The sequence below is a fragment of the Mesoplodon bidens genome (genome assembly GCF_964165515.1).
Source record: "Mesoplodon bidens genome assembly, chromosome: 7".
NCBI classification, from domain to species: domain Eukaryota; kingdom Metazoa; phylum Chordata; class Mammalia; order Artiodactyla; family Ziphiidae; genus Mesoplodon; species Mesoplodon bidens.
In genome coordinates this window covers 110,904,051-110,928,956 of record NC_138164.1, presented here as the reverse complement: position 1 = coordinate 110,928,956, position 24,906 = coordinate 110,904,051, and the positions used below count along the sequence as shown (strand labels likewise).

At 44.1% G+C, this 24,906-nt stretch overlaps 1 protein-coding gene across 3 annotated transcripts in view; it reads right to left on the bottom strand.

Moving 5' to 3' along the window:
• The window catches only part of KDM2A (lysine demethylase 2A), a 104,567-nt gene extending 80,511 nt beyond the window's left edge, over window positions 1–24,056 (bottom strand). The window contains exons 1-2 of one of the 3 annotated variants that reach the window (XM_081239823.1): window positions 23,986–24,056; window positions 21,724–21,847 (exon numbers count right to left, since the gene is read on the bottom strand). In XM_081239823.1, coding sequence (XP_081095949.1) covers window positions 21,724–21,765 — 42 coding nt within the window. In that variant the 5' untranslated portion in view covers window positions 21,766–21,847; window positions 23,986–24,056. Of the gene's footprint in view, window positions 1–21,723; window positions 21,848–23,093; window positions 23,883–23,985 lie in introns of those variants that run through there. The other 2 variants (XM_081239822.1, XM_081239824.1) reach the window with 2 other exon arrangements.
• Between the last annotated feature and the right edge of the window lie 850 nt (window positions 24,057–24,906).

Sequence of the window (24,906 nt, the reverse complement as noted above, 5' to 3'; positions counted from 1 at the left end):
ACAGGGGCTTTCCCAAATGTGCTGTGAGAATGGCCACACGGATTCCATGAAGGGAGAAACTCAAGAGAAATATAATTTATTTAGAATTATAAAAATTCTTAACAAACAAAGTTTCCCTATAGAATTTTAAAAACAGAATCTGGAAGAATTTTGTATCATATATGAAGACCTGGTAAACAAAACTTAAAAAGAAGGAACAGAAGTAAATGGATGTTTCCAGATGTTTGCGTTTCCCACAATATAATGTTTGGGACAGTTCCTAATATTTTCATAAATGATATAGCAGACAACATGGAATAATATTCCAAACAGAGGGAGATGAACTGAGAAAGGGCTTAAAAAGCCACATGAATCAGTATTATATTATTAGCCTTTGATTTGGGCAAGTTTAAAGTAAAAGGCCTAGAGAAAATATAATTAATCCATGTAGTAATTAAAATACAATAGTTTCTGGGACTTCCCTGGTGGTCCAATGGGTAAGACTCTGCGCTCCCAGTGCAGGGGGCCTGGGTTTGATCCCTGGTCAGGGAACTAGATCCTGCAGGCATGCCGCAACTACAGATCCCAAGTGTTGCAGCTAAGACCCAGCGCAGCCAAAATAAATAACTAAATAAAAAATTAATTAATTAATTAATTAAAAAATACAATGGTTTCTGAACTAGTTTTACCTAATAAAAAGTCATCCAAATCTATGCTGATACCTCATAACATTAGCCCAGAATCTCTAGTAAGGTTCTCATAGAGCAGACCCAATAAATAATTGGTGATTTAAATATGCTAATGTAGGGCTTCCCTGGTGGCGCAGTGGTTAAGAATCTGCCTGCCAATGCAGGGGACACGGGTTTGAGCCCTGGTCTGGGACAATCCCACATGCCGCGGAGCAACTAAGCCCGTGAGCCACAACTACTGAGCCTGCGCTCTACAGCCTGCGAGCCACAATTACTGAGCCCATGTGCCACAACTACTGAAGCTCACGTGCCTAGAGCCCGTGCTCTGCAACAAAGAAAGAAGCCACCGCAAGGAAAAGCCTGCACACTGCAACAAAGAGTAGCCCCCGCGTAGCCCCTCCTGCTCGCCACAACTAGAGAAAGCCCACGGGCAGCAAAGAAGACCCAATGCAGAAAAAAAACTTTTTAAAGAAATAAATTAAAGAAATAAATAAATACGCTAATGTAGACATAAAGATCAATATAAATATATCAAAATTACATTCTTGCCTTTGCATAGAACCATGGTATTCTCTCTCAATAAGTGACACCACCCATCAACCGGGAACACAAGCCAGGAACTCAGGAGTCATCTTCCTCTCCGAGGGCACCTAACAGGATCATCAAGTCCCATCAACTCTGTCCTAAAGTACCTCGACTCAGTCTCTTCTCCATCTCCATTCTTGGTACCAAGGTTTGGTTATCATTTCTTTCTAAAATATTATCATAAATTCTTATCTGATTTCCTTACCGCTGCAATTCTTCCCTCACTCGTCTATCCACCACAACACCTTTCCAGGGCGATCTTTCTAAAACAGATACCATCAAGTATCCCTATGTTTCTAGTTCCGATAATGTCTCCTCACTACCTATTGCATAAGGTACAAACAACTTAACAGGACTCAGATTCTTCAGATCTCAGATCCTCTCCGATTTGTATGTGCTAGTAACACCGAACTACTGGCAATGCTGTTTTGAGCTTGTAGTGCTGTTTCACTTTTCTTTGCCTCTGGACATGCTGGTTCCTCTGCTTGGAATTTCCCCCCTCACCCTCTGGCCTCTTGGACAACCCTTAATGTTACAATATCGAACTTAGCAAATAGTTTACCTCCTCTTTGAAGACTTTCTTTCCTTAGTCATACCCTCCTTCCTCTTGCCTCTTGTACTTTATACCTCCTAAATTTCATTTATCACAGTAGAGCATAATTATTTGTTTATATGGCTCTTATCAGACTATGAAGACAGGGTAGAGATATTCATTTCTGTATACCCAGCACATGCATTAAACATCAACAGTACATCCAACAATGTTTGCTGAATAAATAAATAAATGAGCAAAAAACCAAAAACAACAAAACTTCTGAACCTATGACAATTCTTATAGTTTTGGTAACCACGCTAAGAAATAGTTAATAGGTAGAAAAGACTTGGAGAAAGGCCATTACAGTAATTAAAGAAAAAAATTAAAATGAAGAAGCAACTTCCATGTAAGGAAAGATGAAAGAAAACAGGCTTCTTCAATTTAGAAAGTATGAGATGGGTAATAACTAAAGGTACAACCTACTATGTATAAAATAAATAAGCAACAAGGATATATTGTAAAGCACAGGGAAATATAGCTACTGTTTTGTAATAACTTTATATGGAGTATCATCTATAAAAATAATGAATCACACACACACACAAAAGGTACAACAGGTAAATGAAGCAAACATGATACTGTTTACTAAATCCTGAAACTGTTCAACTAGGTATCATAAAAGGAGTTCTTGGGCTTCCCTGGTGACACAGTGGTTAAGAATCTGCCTGCCAACGCAGGGGACATGGGTTTGAGCCCTGGTCCGGGAAGATCCCACATGCCACAGAGCAACTAAGCCTGTGCGCCACAACTGCTGAGCCCGTGTGCCACAACTACTGAAGCCTGCGGGCCTAGGTTCCATGCTCCGCAAGAAGAGAAGCCACCGCAATGAGAAGCCCACACACCGCAATGAAGAGTAGCCCCCACTCACTGCAACTAGAGAAAGCCCCCGCGCAGCAACGAAAACCCAACACAGCCAAAAATAAATAAATAAAAATAAATAAATCTATTTAAAAAAAAAAAAGGAGTTCTTTTTAGGAACTCTATTTCCAAAAGGTTCCCTTTTATTTAACAGAGAGTAAATTTAAACTCAAGGTATTAAGCCAAAACAACAGTGGTGGAAGTGGGCCACATATAAAAGCACTTAGCATAGTGCCAAACACAAAATATGCATCTCAGATATGCCATTATTATGGTTTCCAATAGTAAAGTGTGCAACTCCCTCTACAGGAAGTAAATGAACATCAACAATAATCAGTACCTTTCAGTCCACAACAACCCGTTGCAGGTAGCACAGAGGTAAATATCTGTTGCTAAGAGAGCTCCTTGGTATAGGAGGTAAATCTAGTTGTCCCTCAGCATCCACATGGGATTTGTTCCAGGAACTCCCCTTAACCCCCACCCCCCAAAATCCACAAATGCTCAAGCCCCTTACATAAAATGGTATGGTATTTGCATATAACCTATGCACATCCTCCCGTGTGCTTTAAACCATCTCTAGATTACTTATAATACCTAATACAATACTATATAAATAACTGTAAATACAATGTAAGTGCTATGAAAGTAGTTGCCACCGCAGCAAATTCAAGTTTTGCTCTTTGAAACTTTCTGGAATTTTTCCCCTGAATATTTTCAATCCATGGTTGGTTGAATCCATGGATGCAGGATACAGGAACACAGAGGGCCGACTATATGTGGATCTGCTACTGTAAAAAAGCAACTTCTACTTTTTAATACTTCTTATTCTGCCATACCACTCATTCAAGTCTGCCTAATAGAGGCCTGTACTGTATCCTTCCCTTCCTTTAACCACATCATTGAGAATTTTCCAGTGACAGAGAGAAAAACATGTATGTATGCTACATGCATATATACAGATATAAATATAAGCACATACACACTCATACTTTGTGCAAGCAGCAGTCTCCAAATACTTCTGAATCTACTGCCTCTGATTCAAAGATACCTTGATACTTAGCTACAACTAGTTTAGAAAAATGTCCTCAAATTCAACTGGTACGAAACACATATAAAGAAAAGTTTTAAAAATAACTTTAAGCTATGAAGTTTAAATTAAGGTCGTTAACTCTATTTTTTTTTTAATGCACAGAAAAACTAACTGCTAAAATCATTTCAGTGGTTCTGTTTACCATCTATCAGAATCACCTAGTGGACTTGCTGAAACAAGTCCAGGTCCCGCTCCCAGAGTTTCTGATTCAGTAAGTTTGGGGTAGGACCTGGGAATCTGCATTTCTAACAAGTTCCCAGATGACGTGGTCTGGGTCACACTTTGAAAACAACTGGTTTAAACTATTAGAACTGAGAAGGACCTTGCAGGTAAATAAAATGAAGCTGAGATAATTAATACAGGCTTCCTGATTACCAAGCTAAGGTCTTTTGTTTGTTTTTTGTTTTTGTTTGTTTGTTTGTTTTTGCAGTACGTGGGCCTCTCACTGTTGTGGCCCCTCCCGCTGCGGAGCACAGGCTCCGGACGCGCAAGCTCAGCAGCCATGGCTCACGGGCCCAGCCGCTCCGCGGCATGTGGGATCTTCCTGGACCGGGGCACGAACCCGTGTCCCCTGCATCGGCAGGTGGACTCTCAACCACTGCGCCACCAGGGAAGCCCAGGTTTTTTTAACTGTTAGGGTTATTATGTTATATATGATGGTCTATGTACTTTCAAGGAAGTGCACAACACATTTCTGTTCATTTCAATAGACATACAAGCATACCTCGGAGATATATGAAAGTTATGTTTATACTACACTATATACTACACTATATATATACACTATAATCTATTAAGTGTGCAAAAGTATTGTCTAAAAACATATATATAGGGCTTCCCTGGTGGCGTAGTGGTTGAGTGTCTGCCTGCCGATGCAAGGGACACGGGTTCGTGCCCCGGTCTGGGAAGATGCCACATGCCGCGGAGCGGCTAGGCCCGTGAGCCATGGCCGCTGAGCCTGCGTGTCCGGAGCCTGTGCTCCGCAACGGGAGAGGCCACAACAGTAAGAGGCCCGCGTACTGCAAAAAAAAAAACAAAAAAACCCAAAAAACAAACATATATATATACCTTAATTAAAAAATACTTTATTGCTAAAAAATGCTAACCATCATCTGACAATGCAGGGTTGCCACAAACCTTCAATTTGTAAAACCTGCAATATTTGCTAAGCGCAATAAAGCTAAGCACAATAGAATGCACTTGAGCACTTAAAAAAGACATGGTTCTTGCCTTAAAGAAGTCTTACTCTAGTGCTTACCAGAGATGAGGTGCGGGGGGAGGGGAAACTGGAGGAAGGTGGTCAAAAGGTACAAACTTACAGTGAGAAGATTAATAAGTGCTAGGGATGTTACCAAAAAAAAAAGTACTAGGGATGTAATGTGCAACATGATGTCTACAGCTAACACTGCTGTATGATATGTAGAAAAGTTCTTAGAAGAGAAATTCCTAAGAGTTCTCATCACAAGGAGAAAAAATTTCTTTTCCTTTCTTCTCTCTTTTTTTTTTTTTTGGCCACACCACACAGCATATGGGATCTTAGTTCCCTAACCAGGGACTGAGCCTGCGCCCCCTGCATTGGAAGCGCAGAGTCTGAACCACTGGACCGCCAGGGAAGTCCCCTTCTCTTCTTTTTATTGTATCTGTATGGCAAGATGGATATTAGCTGAACCTATTGTGGTAATCATTTCACAATATATGTAAATCACACCATCCCGCTGTATGCCTTAAACTTATACAGTGATGTATGTCAATTATTTCTCAATAAAACTGGAAAAGAGTCTACTCTAGCTGGGTGAAAAGAGACTCGTGGTCAAAAAATTACAACACAAAGTGACTAGTCCCAGAGCAAAAATGCATAAGAAGTGTCTTGGGAATGTAACTGAGGAGAACTCAAAAGAGCAACATCTGGGGGTCTTAGAGGACAACTAAGAGCTTACTAAGAGCTTACCCAAGAAGACAGAATGGGGTGGGAGGGAAAGCATTTTAGATATGCACATTCACAGAAAAAAAATCCATCAAGAACCTACTGTGGACCAGGACCTGTACCAAGCACGGGGATAAAATGGTGAGAAATGGCACTGTAGCAGCCTTTAATGATGCTTATATTGTAAAAGGGAAACAGACAATCAAATAATAATCCAAGCAAAGTGGCAATTTTGAGAAGTGCTACGCATAAGAGGTATTCTACACTATGAGAATAACTGGAAGATGTGAGTTAGTCAAAGAAATGCTCCCCGGAGAAAAGGGTCTGAGCTAAGGTATGATGGTACCTTAGCATTCTAACACACCATTCAAACCTTTGTACGTAAAAAGAGTGTAGACACTACTACTGTTAAGTGGACATTTTTGTCTCCTTTAAGGTTCAGAGGAGAGATCTTGGTAGGCTAGTACTCAACTCTGCAAGATAAAAGGATTGTCAGTTAACTTCTTCACAATGCCTAGCACTATGAATAATCATGCCCATTATCCAGGGAACCCATTTCCCAATATCAAGGAACAGGGGAACCAAACTAATTATGAAAGTAGCCTGGTGAGCACAGTATAAGAAATAAGGTAATTGGATGGTCTTAAGAACATGAGCAGTCTGTTCCACCTTTCTCTACTGACCAGAACAAGTGGGGCAACCAGACGTGGCAAATTCTTGTTCCTTGGCTCCCCTCTCTTTTGTCTGACCACCACCCTCCTGATAATTATAGCAGTACTGTCAGCACTTAACAAGAGAATACAGTAAATTAATTTGATTACATTCTACCTTGTGTTCATGACGAAGCTAGCCAACTCGTAATGTCTCAGTGATGTAAATAGTTCTCTGCTATCTGTGTGCCATGCTCTGTCCTCAAGGAGCACATAATCTAGACATAATTAAACTTTCTATCTTGTATCCAGTTAGATATCACAAGAGAGAGAGAAAAAACTATGAGTGTTCAGAAAAGAGGTTTCCTTCAACATATAGGATTAAGAAAACAATACTGCAAATGGGTTTTAGAGGATGAGAACTAGGGTAGGGACAGGGGACAGGATATCACAAGTGTGCAGGAAAGCCTGAATACCAGGCTAAGGAGTTCACGCCTATAGTGACAAACCTTTAAAGTTAACCAAGTACTAAAAAGCTATTTCCAAAATGTAAGTTTTATTTTTACTATTCCACACATGAAAAATGAAAGTTCATCAAGGTTAAATAACTTGCTCAAGATTACACAGTTTATAAGCTGAAATTCAAAGCCAAGTTTCATGAACCAAGGTCCAGTGTCTGTCCCATGCCACCAGTGACTTTATAGAATGGAAATGTCACAGAGGATGGAGATAACATTATCAGAACCTTAGAAGCACAATATAAGAAATAATGGAGGGGGCTTCCCTGGTGGCGCAGTGGTTGAGAGTCCGCCTGCCGATGCAGGGGACATGGGTTCGTGCCCCGGTCCGGGAGGATCTCACATGCCACGGAGCAGCTGGGCCCGTGAGCCATGGCCACTGAGCCTGCGCGTCCAGAGCCTGTGCTCCGCAATGGGAGAGTCCACAACAGTGAGAGGCCCGTGTACCACAAAAAAAAAAAAAAAAGAAATAATGGAGGGACTTCCCTGGTGGCACAGTGGTTAAGAAGCCACCTGCCAATGCAGGGGACACATGTTTGAGCCCTGGTCTGGGAAGATCCCACATGCTGCGGGGTAACTAAGTCCATGCGCCACAACTACTGAGTCTGCGCTCTAGAGCCCGCGAGCTGCAAATACTGAGCCTGCGTGCCACAACTACTGAAGCCCGTGCGCCTAGAGCCCATGCTCTGCAACAAGAGAAGCCACCGCAATGAGAAGCCCACACATCACAACGAAAAGTAGCCCCTGTTCGCCGCAACTAGAGAAAACCCACACGCAGCAATGAAGACCCAACGCAGCCAAAATAAATTAATAAATAAATAAACTAAAAAAAAAAAAAAAGGATACCAAAAAAAAAAAAAATCTAAGAAAGAGGCTACTACAATAGTCCAGGCTAAGAGTAAGAACTAGAAGTGGCAGTAGGAACTACAAAGAGATGAATATCAGAAATCCAGCAGGCCTTAGCAACTAATTAAATATGGAGAGTAACAGAAGGAGTAATAGTTGATAACGCCATTAACAAAAAAATGCAGTGGTCTCTTCTATCTTAAAACAAAACACAGCAAACAAATAAATATTGAAGAGAACATTCTCTGGATCCTACACTTGTAGCTAACGACTTGCTCCACTTCTCTGTTCACAGCCAAACTTCTCTTCATTCACTGTCTCTGTTTAATCTCACATTTATTTTGAAGCATGTCTTTTGCCCCCAAATGCCACCAAAACTCCTGTTTAAAGTCACCAATAACCTCTATGTTGCCAAATCCAATGGAAATCTCAGTCTTCAGTATACTCAGCCCGTGAGCAGCATCCACCTCAGCTGACCACTCCCTCCTCTTTGAAACACTATTAGTGTAAAGTGGTGTTTAATAATATAAAAAAAAGTGGACTTCCCTGGTGGCGCAGTGGTTAAGAATCCGCCTGCCAATGCAGGGGACACGGGTTCAAGCCCTGGTCCGGGAAGATCCCACATGCCACAGAGCAACTAAGCCCATGAGTCACAACTATGAGCCTGAGCTCTAGAGCCCGCGAGTCACAACTACTGAGCCCATGTGCCACAACTACTGAAGCCCGCGTGCCTAGAGCCCGTGCTCCACAACAAGAGAAGCCACCGCAATGAGAAGCCCGCACAATGCAACGAAGAGTATCCCCCGCTCGCTGCAACTAGAGAAAGCCCACACATAGCAATGAAGACCCAACGCAGCCAAAAAAAAAAAAAACCTAAATAAACAAATTTATAAAAAAAAAAAAAAAGAATGCAAACTGGAGCCAGACAAACCTGGGTTCGAAAACCAACTTCTCCAGTTACTACCCAGTGGTCTTGAGCAAATTATACAGTCCCTTCTTGTATCATTTTCCTGATCTATAAAATAGAGATAATAACAGCACCTACTTCATAGAGTTACAAGCATTAAATGAGTAAAAATACACTGATGGTTAGAACAGTGCCTGATAAACTCTGTTTATCCTTTTTTTTAAAAAAAAAATCTTTTGGCCCCACTGCATGGCATGTGGGATTTTAGTTCCCCGACCAGGGATTGAACCCATGCGCCTGCTTGGAAGCGTGGAGTCTTAACCACTGGACCACCAGGGAAGTCCCCAAGGCACCACTACTCTTTTTTTTTTTTTAAAGAATTTATTTATTTATTTATTTTGGCCACACCGGGCCTTAGTTGTGGCATGCAGGATCTCCGTTGCGGCATGCAAACTCTTAGTTGCAGCCTGCATGTAGGATCTAGTGCCCCGAACAGGGATTAAACCCGGGCCCCCTGCATTGGGAGCGAGGAGTCTTACCCACTGGACCACCAGGGAAGTCCCAGCACCACTACTCCTGATTTTCCTCATATCCCTCTGGTCCCTCCTTCTCACCCACTTTGTAAGTCACTCCCTGTCTACCCAACTTCAACTACCACACGTATGCCAGTAAGATCCAGCTATATGCCAATAAGCCCTTCCTGAAGCCCAGAACCGCAGCCAGTTACCTACTCAACAGTTCTACCAGGATGTCTCACAGGCACTTCACACTCAACCTGTCCAAACTTAACTCAAAACTGAACGTAAGGGCTTCCCTGGTGGCGCAGTGGTTGGGAGTCCGCCTGCCGATGCAGGGGACACGGGTTCGTGCCCTGGTCCGGGAAGATCCTACATGCCGCGGAGTGGCTGGGCCCGTGAGCCATGGCCCCTGAGCCTGCGTGTCCAGAGCCTGTGCTCCGCAACAGGAGAGGCCACAACGGTGAGAGGCCCCCGTACCGCAAAAAAAAAAAAACTGAACGTAAGCTCTTCCCCCCAATCTCCAAACCTGCTCTTCCTTCAGTGCGCCCTGTATCTCAATAAAAGGACTGCACCACAAACCACTCACATGAGAAAAACGTGGGAGTCATGCTTATATGTTCCCCTTAACCTCACCCTCCACACAACCAATGAACCAAAGTCCTTTGATTCCTTTTCCTAAATATTCCTGAAGACCTCTGTAATTCTACTGCCAGCTACTGTCTTATCTTACCTGAACCGCAGTAGCCTCCTAATTGTTCTCACCAAATTCATTCTTACCTCTCCCTGATCCCTCCTCTACACTGCAGCTACTGATATTACTCCAAGCATGTTATACTCCTCTGCTGAACTTTGCATTCCCACTGCCTTCAGAATAAAGCTCTACCCTTTGAGCCTTGTCCAGGAAGATCCCACATGCCATGGAGCAACTAAGCCTGTGCGCCACAACTACTGAGCCTGTGCTCTAGAGCCCGCGAGCCACAACTACTGAGCCCGTGCACCTAGAGCCCGTGCTCCGCAACAAGAGAAGCCACCGCGGTGAGAAGCCCGCGCATCGCAACGAAGAGTAGCCCCCGTTAGCTGCAACTAGAGAAAGCCCGCGTCCAGCAACGAGGACCCAACGCAATCAAAAATAAATAAATAGGGCTTCCCTGGTGGCACAGTGGTTGACAGTCTGCCTGCCGATGCAGGGGACACGGGTTCGTGCCCCGGTCCAGGAAGATCCCACATGCCGCGGAGCGACTGGGCCCGTGAGCCATGGCCGCTGAGCCTGTGCATCCGGAGCCTGTGCTCCACAACGGGAGAGGCCACAACAGTGAGAGGCCCTCGTACCGCAAAAAAAAAAAAAATTAAAAAAATTAATTAATTAATTAATTAATTAATTAATTAAAAAAGAAAAGAATAAAGCCCTACTTGACCTGACCCTGATTACCTCGTCAGGATTTTAACTGCCTCCACCACTTACTTCCTCTCTCCAGTTACACTGCCCTTTTTGATTTTGTTTGGCTGGTAGGCTCCTCAAACATGTCAGATTCCTTCCAACCTCCAAGGTTTTGCATATGATAATCACTTCTCCTTTTTGCCTGGTTACCTCTTACTCACCCTTCAGGTCTCAGCTTTAAAGGTTTTCTCAGGAAGTGTTCCCTGATGCCTCTTCCCACTCCTGAAGTTTAGATTAGGTCACTCTATTATACACTTTCATTGCCTCCTACATTATCTTTGTAGTCCTTTGCGTAACTATAATTAACATTATAAGTATTTAATGTCTGACTTCCCTAACAGACCGTGATCTTGATGATAGAGGGACCATGCTTATCTTGCTCATCACTGTATCTGTATCCCAAGTGCCCTGCATGGTGTCTGAAATGTGGTTAAGTGCTTGTAATATTTTTTCATTCCTACCATAGGGCTTTGCATTAGCTGGTCCCTCAACCTAGAGCTCTGCTGACCCAGATCTGGTCCCCCAAGGCCTTGACCTTCACAAGACTGGCTCCTCATCGCTCAGGTCTCAGTTACAAACACCATATTCTCAGGGAGCCTTTACCGATGACCCAACTCAAGGAGTGATCCCCACCCTACAAGTATTTCATCCCCCTCTTAATTTCTTCAAAGTATTCAGCACTACCTGAAACCACAGTTATTTGGAAGTTCTAAAAAAGCAAGGCCCATGTTAAGTGCCTCACACAGTGTAAGCACTCAGCAAACATTTAAGTGAGTGAATCTCTTGAGTGAGAAAAGATGACTTGGGGAACACCCTAAATTCAACAGCAGAACATTTACAAACTGCGTTCCAACAAAGTTGAAAAAGAGGCAGTATATCTTAGACTGCCTACTATAAATCCTGGCTCTTTCCCTACTTAGCTGAATAACCTGGGACAAGTTACTTAACTGTGCTATGCCTCAGTTTCCAAACCAGAAAGTGGGAATCACAGAACCTACCTCAAAGGGCTGCTGAAAATTAAATTAGTTAATATATGTAAAAGGTCAGTACCAAGCACATAGTACACACTCAATTAATGTGTGCTATTATTCATCAGACTGGACTCTTTTCTCCCTTTGTTTCAAATATACAAGGTGGCTTTTCCTTTATCTTTTTTTTGAAAGAAATTTATTTTATTTATATTTATTTTTGGCTGCATTAGGTCTTCGTTGCTGCACGGGCTTTTTTCTAGTTGAGGAGAGCAGGGGCTACTCTTCATTGCAGTACTTGGGCTTCTCATTGCCGTGGCTTCTCTTGTTGCGGAGCACGGGCTCTAGGGGCACGGGCTCAGTAGCTGTGGCTTGCGGGCTCTAGAGCGCAGGCTCAGTAGTTGTGGCGCACAGGCTTAGTTGCTCTGCAGCATGTGGGATCTTCCTGGACCGGGGCTCAAACCTGTGTCCCCTGCATTGGCAGGCGGATTCTTAACCACTGCGCCTTGAGGGAAGCCCTTCCTTTATCTTATCCACCCAGAAAGGGTCCCTTTTGTTTGTTTGTTTGCACACTGCCCAACTCCAAGAGCATCTTTCACATAGATTAAGAAATGTGAATGGGTCCCTCAGGAATTGTGCAACATGGTAGCACCATCCCCATGTCCTAGCAACCCCTGCAATTGTGATGATCAAAAGAATAAGATGATCAAAAGACAATAAACACAGAGGTACTTTGGAAATGACTAAAGTACTATAATGCAATCACTGTATTTATGAATATACATTCTCTTGAAGTTACTGTCAGAAACAAGAAAGCGTTGGCTAGATTACTGCCCTGACACAAAGGACTTCGTAACTTCTGTGATCCAGGGATATAAAGAGATAAATTAAGGTTGGGGCTACCTTAAATTCACACTGAGGGCCACAACCAGCTCATGAGGTTGTTTCTCAGGAATGGCCACGGGTTTATTTAGCCACAGGGTAATCAAAAGTATCTCAATATTTGTTCATATCAACACCCACAGCTTTCAGCTCATTTTTTGCTATCCTTCAAAGAGAATACCAAACGATGCTTTGTTGTTATAACTTAACAATTCATCTCAAGACAGTGAGTACTTACTTTGGTTACCCAAATCAAGTGATCTTAGAATAAGTTAAAAGGAATAATAAAGAAATCTGCAACTAGGTTGAGGATTTGCCATGATCATGAAGTTACTTTTGCAAAAATTCAACAACAAAAAAACCACTTCATGCTTATTTGGGCAAAGCCCTGAGAAACACAATCTGAGATGCTTTCAAGATGTTTTGTGTTGGACTTAAAACTCTAAGATTAACAGCAGATAATCAGGATGGAAACCTAGAACCCATCTACTGGATAGCTCTCTTTAAATCAGAGTTTTCAATCTCACCCAATTAACATGGGATAATTCTTTGTTATGGGCAATTTGTTTTTTGTTTTTGTTTTCGGGGTATAGTTGCTTTACAATGTTGTGTTAGTTCCTGCTGTACAACGAAGTGAATCATCTATATGTATACATATATCCCCTCCCTCTTGGACCTCCCTCCCACCACCACCCCATCCCACCCATCTAGGTCACCACAGAGCAACGAGCTGAGCTCCCTGCGCTATGCGGCAGGTTCTGTTGTAGGGAATGTTTAATGGGATGTTCTCACAGCACCCCTAGCCTCTACTCACTAACATACCAGTAGTGCTAGGGAATGTTTAATGGGATGTTCTCACAGCACCCCTAGCCTCTACTCACTAACATACCAGTAGTGCTCTCCTAGTCGGACAATCAAAAATGTCTCCAGATATTGCCAAATGTCTCCTGGGGGGGGGGGCAAAAATCACACCCAGCTGAGAACCTCTGCTTTAAACAAATCTGTTCCAAATGTCTAAAACATCCGCCCACATTCACTCCTCCCTCTTTCAAAAATCCCTCCCTCTGATCTTCCTGATAATCGAGACTTAATCCCAGAGTCCACCTTAACTTATTTGTCTTTGCTTCCAAAATCCTCAGAAATCACTTAGTACAACTCCCTCAATAAGAGGTCAGTTCTCTTGCTCAAAACTATAGTTGGTAATAGAACTGGTACTAGGACTCTGGGCTCATGATCCCCAATCAAGCACTCTTTTCCATCCTAACATGCTGGTATCTACCGTTTACCAAGTTTTATCGGTCCTTCACTGTCAAAGTGTCTTGCTTCGATCTCTTGCTTTCCATTTCTACTATCTATACCCCAGAGCAGTAGTTCTCAAACTTCTGCACACATCAGAATCACCTGGCTTGTTAAAACACAGATCACTGGGTCCCAACCCCCGAGTTTCTGATCCAGCAAGTATGGGGCAGGGCCCAAAAAATATGCATTTCTAACTAGTTCCCAGACACCCAGATAATGTTTACCTTGCTGGTAAGTGGACCACACTTCAAGAACCACTGCCCTAGAGTTCAGGGAACCTATCATCTCAAGAGGTAATCTATTTCAGTATTCTTCTAGACACCTCCCTGACTTAAAACTACAAAAATATTACTCGTAAAAAAACACTTTGATCAAATTAGTGTTCAATTAAAAACAAACCACAGCTTCTAACAGCTCTCTATTTTCCATACCCGGCTTTCGTAACTGTTTAAAATGTGTTCCCTACATTATCAACACTACCTCCCAAACAAATCTTCTACTTTAGTCCTACTAATCTAACAGCCTATAGGCTTCCCACTCCATAGTAAAGCTTATGCTCTCTTTAGCTCCTACAAGACCACCCTCTTCCCTCCTCCTCTCTACCTACCTGAAGGAGGCCTTCACCACTGTATTTGCCAAAACCACTCATTTGGTCACTATCTGCTGCCTTTTATCTTTATGCTTTAAGTTTTTACCAAGTACTCACAGATAGAGAAAACCCCCAAGAACCTAAAATTCAAAACAGAAAACAATGATATGAGTGACATGCATACATAAAAGGCTTGACATATACACAAACTGCATGAATATTGCTATTTTAATAGATCAAGTGCAGTAAGTTCAAAGTTCACAAAAAAGAAAGAACCTGCCAGTTTTGTTTGTTTGTTTGTTTGTTTTTGCAGTACGCGGGCCTCTCACTGCTGTGGCCTCTCCCGTGGCGGAGCACAGGCTCCGGACGCGCAGGCTCAGCGGCCATGGCTCACGGACCCAGCCGCTCTGCGGCATGTGGGATCTTCCCGGGCCGGGGCACGAACCGGCGTCCCCTGCATCGGCAGGCGGACTCTCAACCACTGCGCCACCAGGGAAGCCCAACCTGCCAATTTTTAAAAAACATAATCAAATGTTAGCTGTCAAATATGTGTAGCTATCTCATTTAGGCTATTAAGCAGGTATTTGTTAGGGAAGAAACTGTAACAGTAGCCTCAAAAAACGATGAAGTACTCAGTTTACAACTTCCTACAGCAGGAGTACCTATCATTTGTTTTCTGTATGAACTACACTGCAAGAGAGATGATGATAAGGTGTGAAAGAAGAAACACAGGGTTCAAAGTCTGGTTCCGCTGCTTACCAACCTTGTGATCCTGGTCAAGTCAAGGCAGCTCCCTAAGCCTCCACTACCATGATACAACACATTAAGGTTGGAAACTATACCGCCTACCTTACAGGGCTGTTGTGAAGGTTAACTAAGGTAAGGTGTCTGAGAGAGCCTAGCCTAGTACTTGACACATGGTGAATGTTTATGAAGTTTAACCTCTGTCGCTGTGAAAGCACAAGGCAAGCGCACTGTATTACCCCGAACATGAGGTAGAGAGAGCGGCACGTTGATAAAGCCCGACGAAGGACGTCCATGCCCCAGGAAGAAAGAGAAAAAGGAGCAGGAAAGAAGAAGGTTATGTCCCTCTGCACGGTATAGAGCAACTGCATCCATTCCCCGACTGAACGGTCAAAACCAAGACTCTTTTTTCTTCACATCTTGATTGGAGTGTAATTGCTTTACAACGGTGTGTTAGTTCCTGCTGTATAACAAAGTGAACCAGCTATGCATATATCCCCGTATCTACTCCCTAGCCCACCCCTCTAGGTGGTCACACAGCACCGAGCTGATCTCCCTGTGCTATGCGGCTGCTTCCCACGAGCTATCTATTCTACGTCTGGTAGTGTATATATGTCCATGCCACTCTCCCACTTCGTCCCAACTTGCCCTTCCCCCTCCCCAGGTCCTCAAGTCCATTCTCTACATCTGCGTCTTTATTCCTGTCCTGCCCCTAGGTTCTTCAGAACCCTTTTTTTTTTTTTAGATTCCGTATGTCTGTGTTAGCATATGGTATTTGTTTTTCTCTTTCTGACTTACTTCACTCTGTAGGACAGACTCTAGGTCCACCCACCTCACTACAAATAACTCAATTTCGTTTCTTTTTATGGCTGAGTAGTATTCCATTGTATACATGTGCCACATCTTCTTTATCCATTCGTCTGTCGATGGACACTTAGGTTGCTTCCATGTCCTGGCTACTGCAAATAGAGCTGCAATGAACACTGTGGTACATGACTCTTTTTGAATTATGGTTTTCTCAGGGTATATGCCCAGTAGTGGGACTGCTGGGTTGTATGGTAGTTCTATTTTTAGTTTTTTAAGGAACCTCCATACTGTTCTCCATAGTGGCTGTATCAGTTTACAAAAACCAAGACTTGAGAATAACACAAACACCGTCGCTTGCAACTTCACAACTTTAAGGTTCTCTTAAAGTCAGCAAAAACCTTAACATGGAGGGTTTAGGACAGGATTTGAGATAGGAAACTCAAAATTCAGATTGCGCTTTTACAGTTAACTAAATATTTTCTTATTTGTCCTAATGGCTTAAATACTATAAATGTGTTCATGTGGCATGTGTGCTAAGCATAAGTTTTTATTTGTTAGAGCTTAGGCCTTCTGGTTCTTACGTATACTACAGAACCCAATACCCCGATATTTTGTTCATCCCTGTATACCAAACTCTCCTCCATGCTAGTGATCTATTCCTAGCAGTCAAGAAAACTCACAGCAAAGAAAAGTAAATACTTATGAGGGCTTTCAACAATATCAACAAATACTTATTGAGCATTTTCTACATTGCAGACTGAGAGTACTTTCTTCTCTCTTTTTGAGGCTAATTATTGAGCACTTTCTATGTGTCAGGCACTATTCGAAGCATCCAGTAGACACCATGAACAAAAACAAAGGCCCAACTCTCAAGGAGCTTGTACTCTAATGGAGAGATATGCACAAACTTAAGTATGGTAGTGTTTAGTGCTCAGCAAAATAAACAAGAGAAAGTAATGGGGCTTAAATACAGCCCTGTATTCTGGGTCCCCAAAATACGGGTAACTGTGGAAGACTGATGCATAAGTATAAAGAATTAGCTCCCTCATCATCTGCATTTTGAATGCCAAAAATGGGCAACAAGTTTTTCCTACATCACCAGGAAGGAGACTGCAACACTCCGAACAATGTACTCTTCCACCAATAGAGACTGACAGTTAAGTCTAAAGGAATAATGATAAATAAGCAAATTCAACAATTTAGACCATCTATAATTTTTTTTAATTATTAATAAACTATGGAAAAAGTTGCTTAAAATTAGGTTCTTATTTTGCCTGGTCTATTCCTGGGCAGAAAGACCTTAGAGCGGGGACATTCAAAGTGCGACTGTTTGTAAAAGGGATAATCTGTTCACTGCTCCTGAATCTGGGGAGACAATTTTAAGGATGAACGAAAGAAAGGTGAGAATATCATAAGGACTCAGTGCCCTCAGTTTCTTGCAACAGATAAATGATTTAGCTATTTCAGAGAGAATCATATGTAAGGCACATTAACAGGATTGAGCATCCAGTAGTATAATAACATCCTTTAGAAAATCTCTTAATCTTAGCATCAAGATTGACAAGCAAGCTGAATTCTCAAGTAAATCAGCATCTCTCCCTTCAGATAACAGCACTAGGCTTAGGTGAAGTCAAGGGAAAAAAATATTCAGGTCATATAACTTCTTTTACCCTGAAGTATATTGTCTTCACCTTCTTTCACATTGATTTAGGCGTTCATTTGTTTCTACAATTGCCTTTGGCAGGGGTTAGTGAATTTTTTCCATACTAAATGTAACTATACCTTAAGCATTTACGTCAGATGCACATTATTTTGCCCTTGATTTTCTATGCAATAATAGGGAATACTCAGAATTGGTGTGATTTCAAAAACTTAAAAGATCATTGACTACAACTGCTGAGGATTTAACTAACATTTTAGATTAAGATAAACTGTAAGATATTATGTTGAACATTCCCTATAAACGAACACTTAAATATACATGGCTGTGACAAACATTCAAAAATACTCCAACACTTTGGCTCCTGAAACCAAATGAAGAAAAAAAAGTTCTAAAATTAGCACCTGTCCATGTTTCTCAGTAAGGTCCTACATCTTAATTTACTAGAAATACAGAAATAAATCATCATTACCTCAGGATAACCAAATATCCACCCATCACCAAACTGAAGCTTCTATCCCTCTCACTTGAATACCTCCTCAACTATGTCAACTTCCCATGGAGATCTATCTGGCTTTCTTCTAGGAATCTATACGCAAAACTACTAATCTTTTTTTTAAAAACAAAACAAAACAGTGGCTTGTTTAAAAAAGTCAAAACAGCATTTACCCTCCCTTGTATTCCCTACACTGCAAAATAAGTAAATGTTCTAGTTCCAGAAAGAAGAGCTTATGCCCCAAATCTACACGTACATACCATATTTCAAAGGTGTAATTCTCTTCTACGTGTAATAAATACTAGTTTGACAAAAGACAAGCCAATTTTTAAAAACTAGCTATGTCTGATTTTTTTTAAAATGGCTTGTCACAAAGATGATACAAACATATCAAAATTTATCTCACCAAATCCAGTCTGTGAACTTGAAATAGCTACGTCAGTTAAAAGCATTAAAAAGGATCTATTCAACCATGAATAATACAATACATATTCTTATAAGTAAGGATACAACTTTTTTTTTTTAAAGACAGGTAAAAGGTCCTCAATATTAAAGTCACTCTTGTTCTGAAATGAGTTTGGCCTCAGACTGTTAATACTGGTATACTACATTTTCTCACCCAAGAGGCTATTTTGAAAGTATGTCACAGAGGGATAACCATTTAGGTTTTGTCCTCTAAAACAATATGGAAGTGATAGCCAATAACACTATCATCAATGCACTAGGTAATTCAATTCAATTTGACAAACATATAGTATGAGACCACACAAAGTTTAATCACCAAACCAAATTAGCACACCTGTCTTTTTTTTTTTTTTTTTTTTTTTTGTGGTACGCAGGGCTCTCACCACCATGGCCTCTCCCGTTGCGGAGCACAGGCCCCGGACGCGCAGGCCCAGCAGCCATGGCTCACAGGCCCAGCCGCTCCGCGGCATGTGGGATCCCCCCGGACCGGGGCACGAACCCGCATCCCCCGCACCAGCAGGCGGACTCTCAACCACTGCGCCACCAGTGAAGCCCAGCACACCTGTCATTTTGTCTCTCTTTCAAACTTTATGTTCCATGGCCAGTAACTGCAAAACAAAACTAAATTCTATACTTTGACTTACTTTAAAGAGATACAGTGTTATAGTTACTGTAAAAATTAGCCTTTATGCCTTCATGTCAGTCTTAAAATTCCTCAAATATCTAACTTCATCAGTAGAGAATTCTGTAATATAAGCACTTGCCACAGAGACATTAAAAGTTTGGTAGGCAGGGCTTCCCTGGTGGTGCAGTGGTTAGGAATCTGCCTGCCAATGCGGGGGACACGGGTTTGAGCCCTGGTCCAAGAAGATCCCACATGCTGCAGAGCAACTAAGGCCATGCACCACAACTACTGAGCCTGCGCCCTAGAGCCTGCGAGCCACAACTATTGAAGCCCGCACACCTAGAGCCCGTGCTCTGCAACAAGAGAAGCCACCGCAATGAGAAGCCCACGCACCGCAACAAAGAGTAGCCCACGCACCGCAACGAAGAGTAGCCCATGCTCACCGCAACTGGAGAAAGCCTGCGCACAGCAACAAAGGCCCGACACAGCCAAAAATAAATTAAATAAAATAAATAAATTTAGGGCTTCCCTGGTGGCACAGTGGTTAAGAATCCTCTGCCAATGCAGGGCACAAGGGTTCGATCCCTGGTCCGGGAAGATCCCACATGCCGCGGAGGAACTAAGCCCGTGTGCCACAGCTACTGAAGCCTGCACGCCACAACTACTGAAGCCCGCGCATCTCAAGTCCGTGCTCCGCAATGAAGAGCAGCCCCCTTTCGCCACCACTAGAGAAAGCCCACACTCAGCAATGAAGACCCAACGCAGCCAAAAATAAAATAAAATAAATTTTAAAAATAAATAAATAAATAAATTTAAAAGTTTGGTAGGCAGACTGCCATTCAAATTAGCCACCAATATGCTCTCATATCAAAAGTTATGTTATGGAAGGGATTTACACTTTGAATATAATTTTGTCATGTAATTTAAAAAAGGAAAACAGACATTAGTCACCCTAAACTCCCAGATTATTACCCAAAATTCTACGTGAGCAAGATTCTCCCAAAATATTTGCTGAACCCTCTTACACAACACTGCTACAAAAGCACATAAACCAAAAGAAAAAAAATATGCTAGATAAGGAGAAGGTTAATGTGTGCAACAAGTAGCAATCATTTTACAATTAAAAAAAAAAATCTCACCAGGACAAAAATCACAGATTCCTTGGGTCTCCTTACCACTACCTCCCTATCTTGTTAAAAAATATGAAAACTTGCTTTGAAAGACTGGATCCCAAGATCTCTCAGATATTTATGAAACAGCTCAGCAATTCTACCAGCCTGACATGATAAAAACGAAAATCCATATAGAAGTAACTAACCGAGAAGAGAGTTTTGCAGCATCTTCTTTCTTTTCCCCCCAAAAAACTGAATTCAAGAAATGTCAAAACAAAAATGAATCCTAAACGTACAAAATTCCACTGATGATATACTTTATTTCTAAAAGTTAAAGATAAAGAATTATAATCTCAACACACAGATTAGGAGACAAGAAGCAAATCTCTGAAATAAAACTTTGCCAGAACATATTGCCTACTGGATACACTTGCCAATACACACCACACCTTTTCAACAGTCACACTGGGGCGGGGGGGGGGGGTTGGCGCGGGGGAGAACGGCCTTTTCTCAAAGAGTCTGAAGATTATCAGAAAATGAATTAAAGAATCACTCTTTTTTCCTCCAAATTCAGTCTAAAATGCAGAGCCAAATAAAACCAGCATAAATTCCTTTAGTAATTTTCTAGGTCTTTCAGTTCACCAAATTTTACATAATGCATATAGTTCTGTGGCTTTCCTCATTCCCCACTCTACAAATAAATTCAAATTTCTGAAACGAATATATGGTGAGAACATTAATAAAGCTCTCTTTGACTAGGGAAAACAAAAATCAAATTCTTAAACTCCAGTAGGGAAACCTTGAGAGGAAAGCGGGAGCCTAAAGGACAAAGTATTCATATGCACATACAAGCTAATTCCTTCCAAATCATTACTAAGTAAAAATTTATTTCTATAAGATATATCACATACATCCCTCCCAAAATACAAAACACAGAACTTTATCAGCATCCAGTATTCTACCTTCTTTCAATCAATCCCCTTCAACCCTATCAGTGTTAATTTATGTTAAAAAAAAAAAATCCACATTTCCACTCCCCAGCTCAAAGCCAAAAATCTTGGTACACAATAATCTAAAAAAATTATACAAAACTATCCTTCCTCAAACAGTTTTGCCCCTCAAATTTACATTCAAATCTAACTTAATCAATTAGATTTATTACAATGTCAGTATTGCAAAATTAGGAATCCTTGTCACACTGTAATCCACAAAATCCTTTGATTTACAACGGTTTCAGCAGAAGTTAAAAGCTACCTATAAATCCATTTCCAAATAGGATGACTACTAAGACTCTAACTACTTGGCCTAAAATTCAAATGAGATACTAATACACCTTCCCTCCTCTGGTGCAGAGAAAAGCCACCTGAAAAGTTTTAATCACAGTATGTTCACAAATGGAAACAAAATAGTTATTCTGCTTCAAAATTGGAAAAAAACAAAAGAAAAGAAAAGAAAAAAAAAAGACAAGAAAATACTAACCAATCTCTGGCTGTAACGAATCCTTTCTTCTTCGGGTTCCATCTCTCACTCTTCTGTTGAAATTACAGAAAGAAACCACTCCAGGGCTGCCTTCCTCTTCCTCCTTAGGAACCAGATTGCAACACTAAAGAATAATGATATGAGCAGAGATGAGAACTCATCCTCGAACTCAACCTTTCTTTCCTCGGAATGAAGTGTTTAGGATATGTGTAAGTTAAAGGCTTCCTGAGAAATCTGGTTCCTCTTCATCAGTTTGGGACCTCTCGGCTCTGGGGCAAGTGATTCCATGTCAAGATCAACATTAATCACATTACAACTGTCTGAGGCCTATAGGCAAGAAGATGTTGGTTTCAGTTCCTTACAGACGGGCTATACCACTTGTTTCTCCCCACAGGATTACAATACGCAAGGCTCCCCTTCAATGGCAGCATTAGCAAAAAAAAAAAAAAAAAAAAAAGAAAAGAAAAGAAAGAAAAAAAATGAAAGGGGGTGGGGGGGACACAGGACTTTTCTCTCTTAGAGAGCTGGCCAGGTGAAGCAGCCACTGAACTAATCCAGATCCTAACCAAATTAGTTCTCTCTCACCCGTAATAAGAAACTAAAGAAAAGGACAGACTAAACTATATAAGGAGAACAAGAAATTAGGATTTAAATAAAGACTCCAGAACAATTTCCCATACACCTCTAGTAAATCCGTATGCAATCGTCGCCTTCCTTCCTAGACTCCCCGGATCTTTTCATTCCCAAACCAACCCTCCACCCCAACACAAGATGTGTACAACTCTGAAACAAATTCAAGGGAGTTGCAAATCAGACACAAAAATTTATCAGATCTTTCTGTGTAAAGTAATGAACGATTTTACCTAGAGACGTAAGTAAAATTCATCTTTTCCAAACATTAAAGACCGGTTTGCGCGACGGCCGATCCCTAATACCAAGAAAGGTTTTTCTTTTTCCTAAATATTCTCAGGGATAATGGCTTCCATAGAGAATGCAGATTTTTTTTTTCTTTTTTGTAACTACATTAAGGCCACGTTAACAGCATCCTTTCAAAACTGCTACGAGACCACTGGACCTGATGACACAGTTTGCAAGAGCAGTTCGTGGCAGAGCCCTCCTGGAGGAAGCCCTCGCCCCAAGTCGGGAGGGAAACCGTGTTTGCACCCCCTGGGCGAAGACCGCCCGGGCTTCAGAGCAGCCAGGGCCGGAGAGGAAAAATGGAAAATCTCGCCGGGTTCCCCCAGGAAAAGGCGTTTCAATGGTTCGTTCACCCATCGGAAAAAGAAATAGAAACTTTACATTAAGTCTTTAGATAACACAGCGAACCAAAACTTCCAAGGGGGGGGGGGCGACAAGAGGGGGAATCTCACCGGGGATTTTGCTCGTGAGTTCTTGTCCAAGTGAGAAGTAAAAGATTCCAAAAACTGAGAAGAAAAATTAAATCCCAAACGTCGTCTTCGGGTTTTTTCCGTGGATCAACCCAGTATCCAGAGGGTCACAGCGACCCGGAAAAGAGAGGAAACAGTTGCTGAATCAAACCTCCTCTTCTGGCTTTGGAGACCGGGAGTCTGAGGCGTCAGGAGAGGGGAGCGCGACCCCTCGGCGCCGAGCCCGGGGCGCCCCCGCCTCCCCCGGGCCAGCGGTCAGCAGCCCGAGCCCCGGGCCAGCCCCGGCTGCGGGGCCGCCGTGCCCTAGACAAGCAGCCGCTGGGCCACCTCCGGAGCCCGGGAGCGGCGGCCGATCAGCTGAGACCGGCCGACCCGAGGCTGCCCGCGCCGCCCCGGCCCCCCGGAACGCGGGCCCCGGCCCCGGGGGGCGGAGAGGGCGGGAGCGGCGCGGCGCGCCGGGCTGGGGGCCCCGGCTCCCCTCGCGTCTCCCCCTCAGCCCGGGCTCCGAGCTGCGGGACGAGCCCCCGGCTACTCCCCAGGCGCAGAGGAGGGATTCCGGGGGATGGGCCCCCTGGCGTTGCCCCTCCTCCCGGAGCGCCCCCTGCCCAGGATAGACAGAGCGGCGACAGGCCGAGCCGCTGCGAAGGTGCTCTGCGAGCCGCAGCCGCCGCCGCCGCCGCCGCTGCCGGGGAGGGGTGTTGTTTCCCTCACACAGGAGGAGCCGCTGAAGCAGCCGCCGCCATTTTGAACCCGTCAGACTCTCACATACACACAGCTCCTCCGCGGCGCACTGCGCAGGCGCCGCCTCCCCTCCCCTCCTTCGGCTAGCCGCTCCGCCCCCCACCCCCCCTTCAAGCCTCTCCTCGCTGCTTACCGCTCTCCGGGGTGCACGTGAACGCGCACGCGTCACTCCCCTCTAACGCCGACACTCTGCCGGCGCGCGCACGCGCGGATGCGTCGGCCTCGAATCGCTCGCGCCCCCGCGACGCCGACGCGGCTCCCCGCCCCCCCCGCGTCAGCCTGCCCGCCCTCCCGCCGGCCCACCGCCCCCGCTCCCCGTCGGCCTTCTTCCAGGGCTCGGGCCCGGCCCGCTGCTCGCGCCTGCGCGCAGGCCACAGATCCTCCTCCGCGCGCGCCCTGCCCCCCACACGCCCTCGCTCGAACACACACTTCGCCTCTGTGACCCCGCCCCTCGCCGGCCAGCTGCGCCGGCGGCCCTCCCCCACCTCTTCTGGGAGGGTGGTGACCCCCGACCCCCCACAAAGCACAACACCCCCCCAAGCAGAGGGGAGACGCGCCCCATTCCCCTTCAACCGCCCTCTGCGCGAGTCAGCCCGTCACAGTCGCACAACCTGAGGGCCGGGCGGCCTGGGCGAGGGCAGCCGTTGCCCGCCTCAAAGCGGGGTCTCCCGGGGTCAGGCTGCTGGGCCCGGCCGGCCAGACTGCCCAGGGCGAGGGGGCGCAGGGAAGAGGCGCCTTCCCGCCGGTTTCCCTCCCCTCACGCGCCCGCCGTTGGGCCGAGGCCGGCCTGCCCGCCATCACCGGGCAGGCCCTGGCGCCCTCGCCGCGGGGCCAGTCCGCCCTCGGCTCGGGGGGCTCCTCGGTGCAGCAGCCCGGTCCCGCCTCACCCACTCCTCGCCGCTCCGAAGGGGCAGGAAACGGGAGTAGCATGTCTGTCCTGGGCTCGGCTCCCCCGGGGGAGCTCCGGGCGCTTGACAAGGGCGTCCACAGGTACCAGGCGCGGGAGTGGTCGCCGCGACGGCCCGGGGGCGGTGGCGGCCGGCGCGCCCACCGC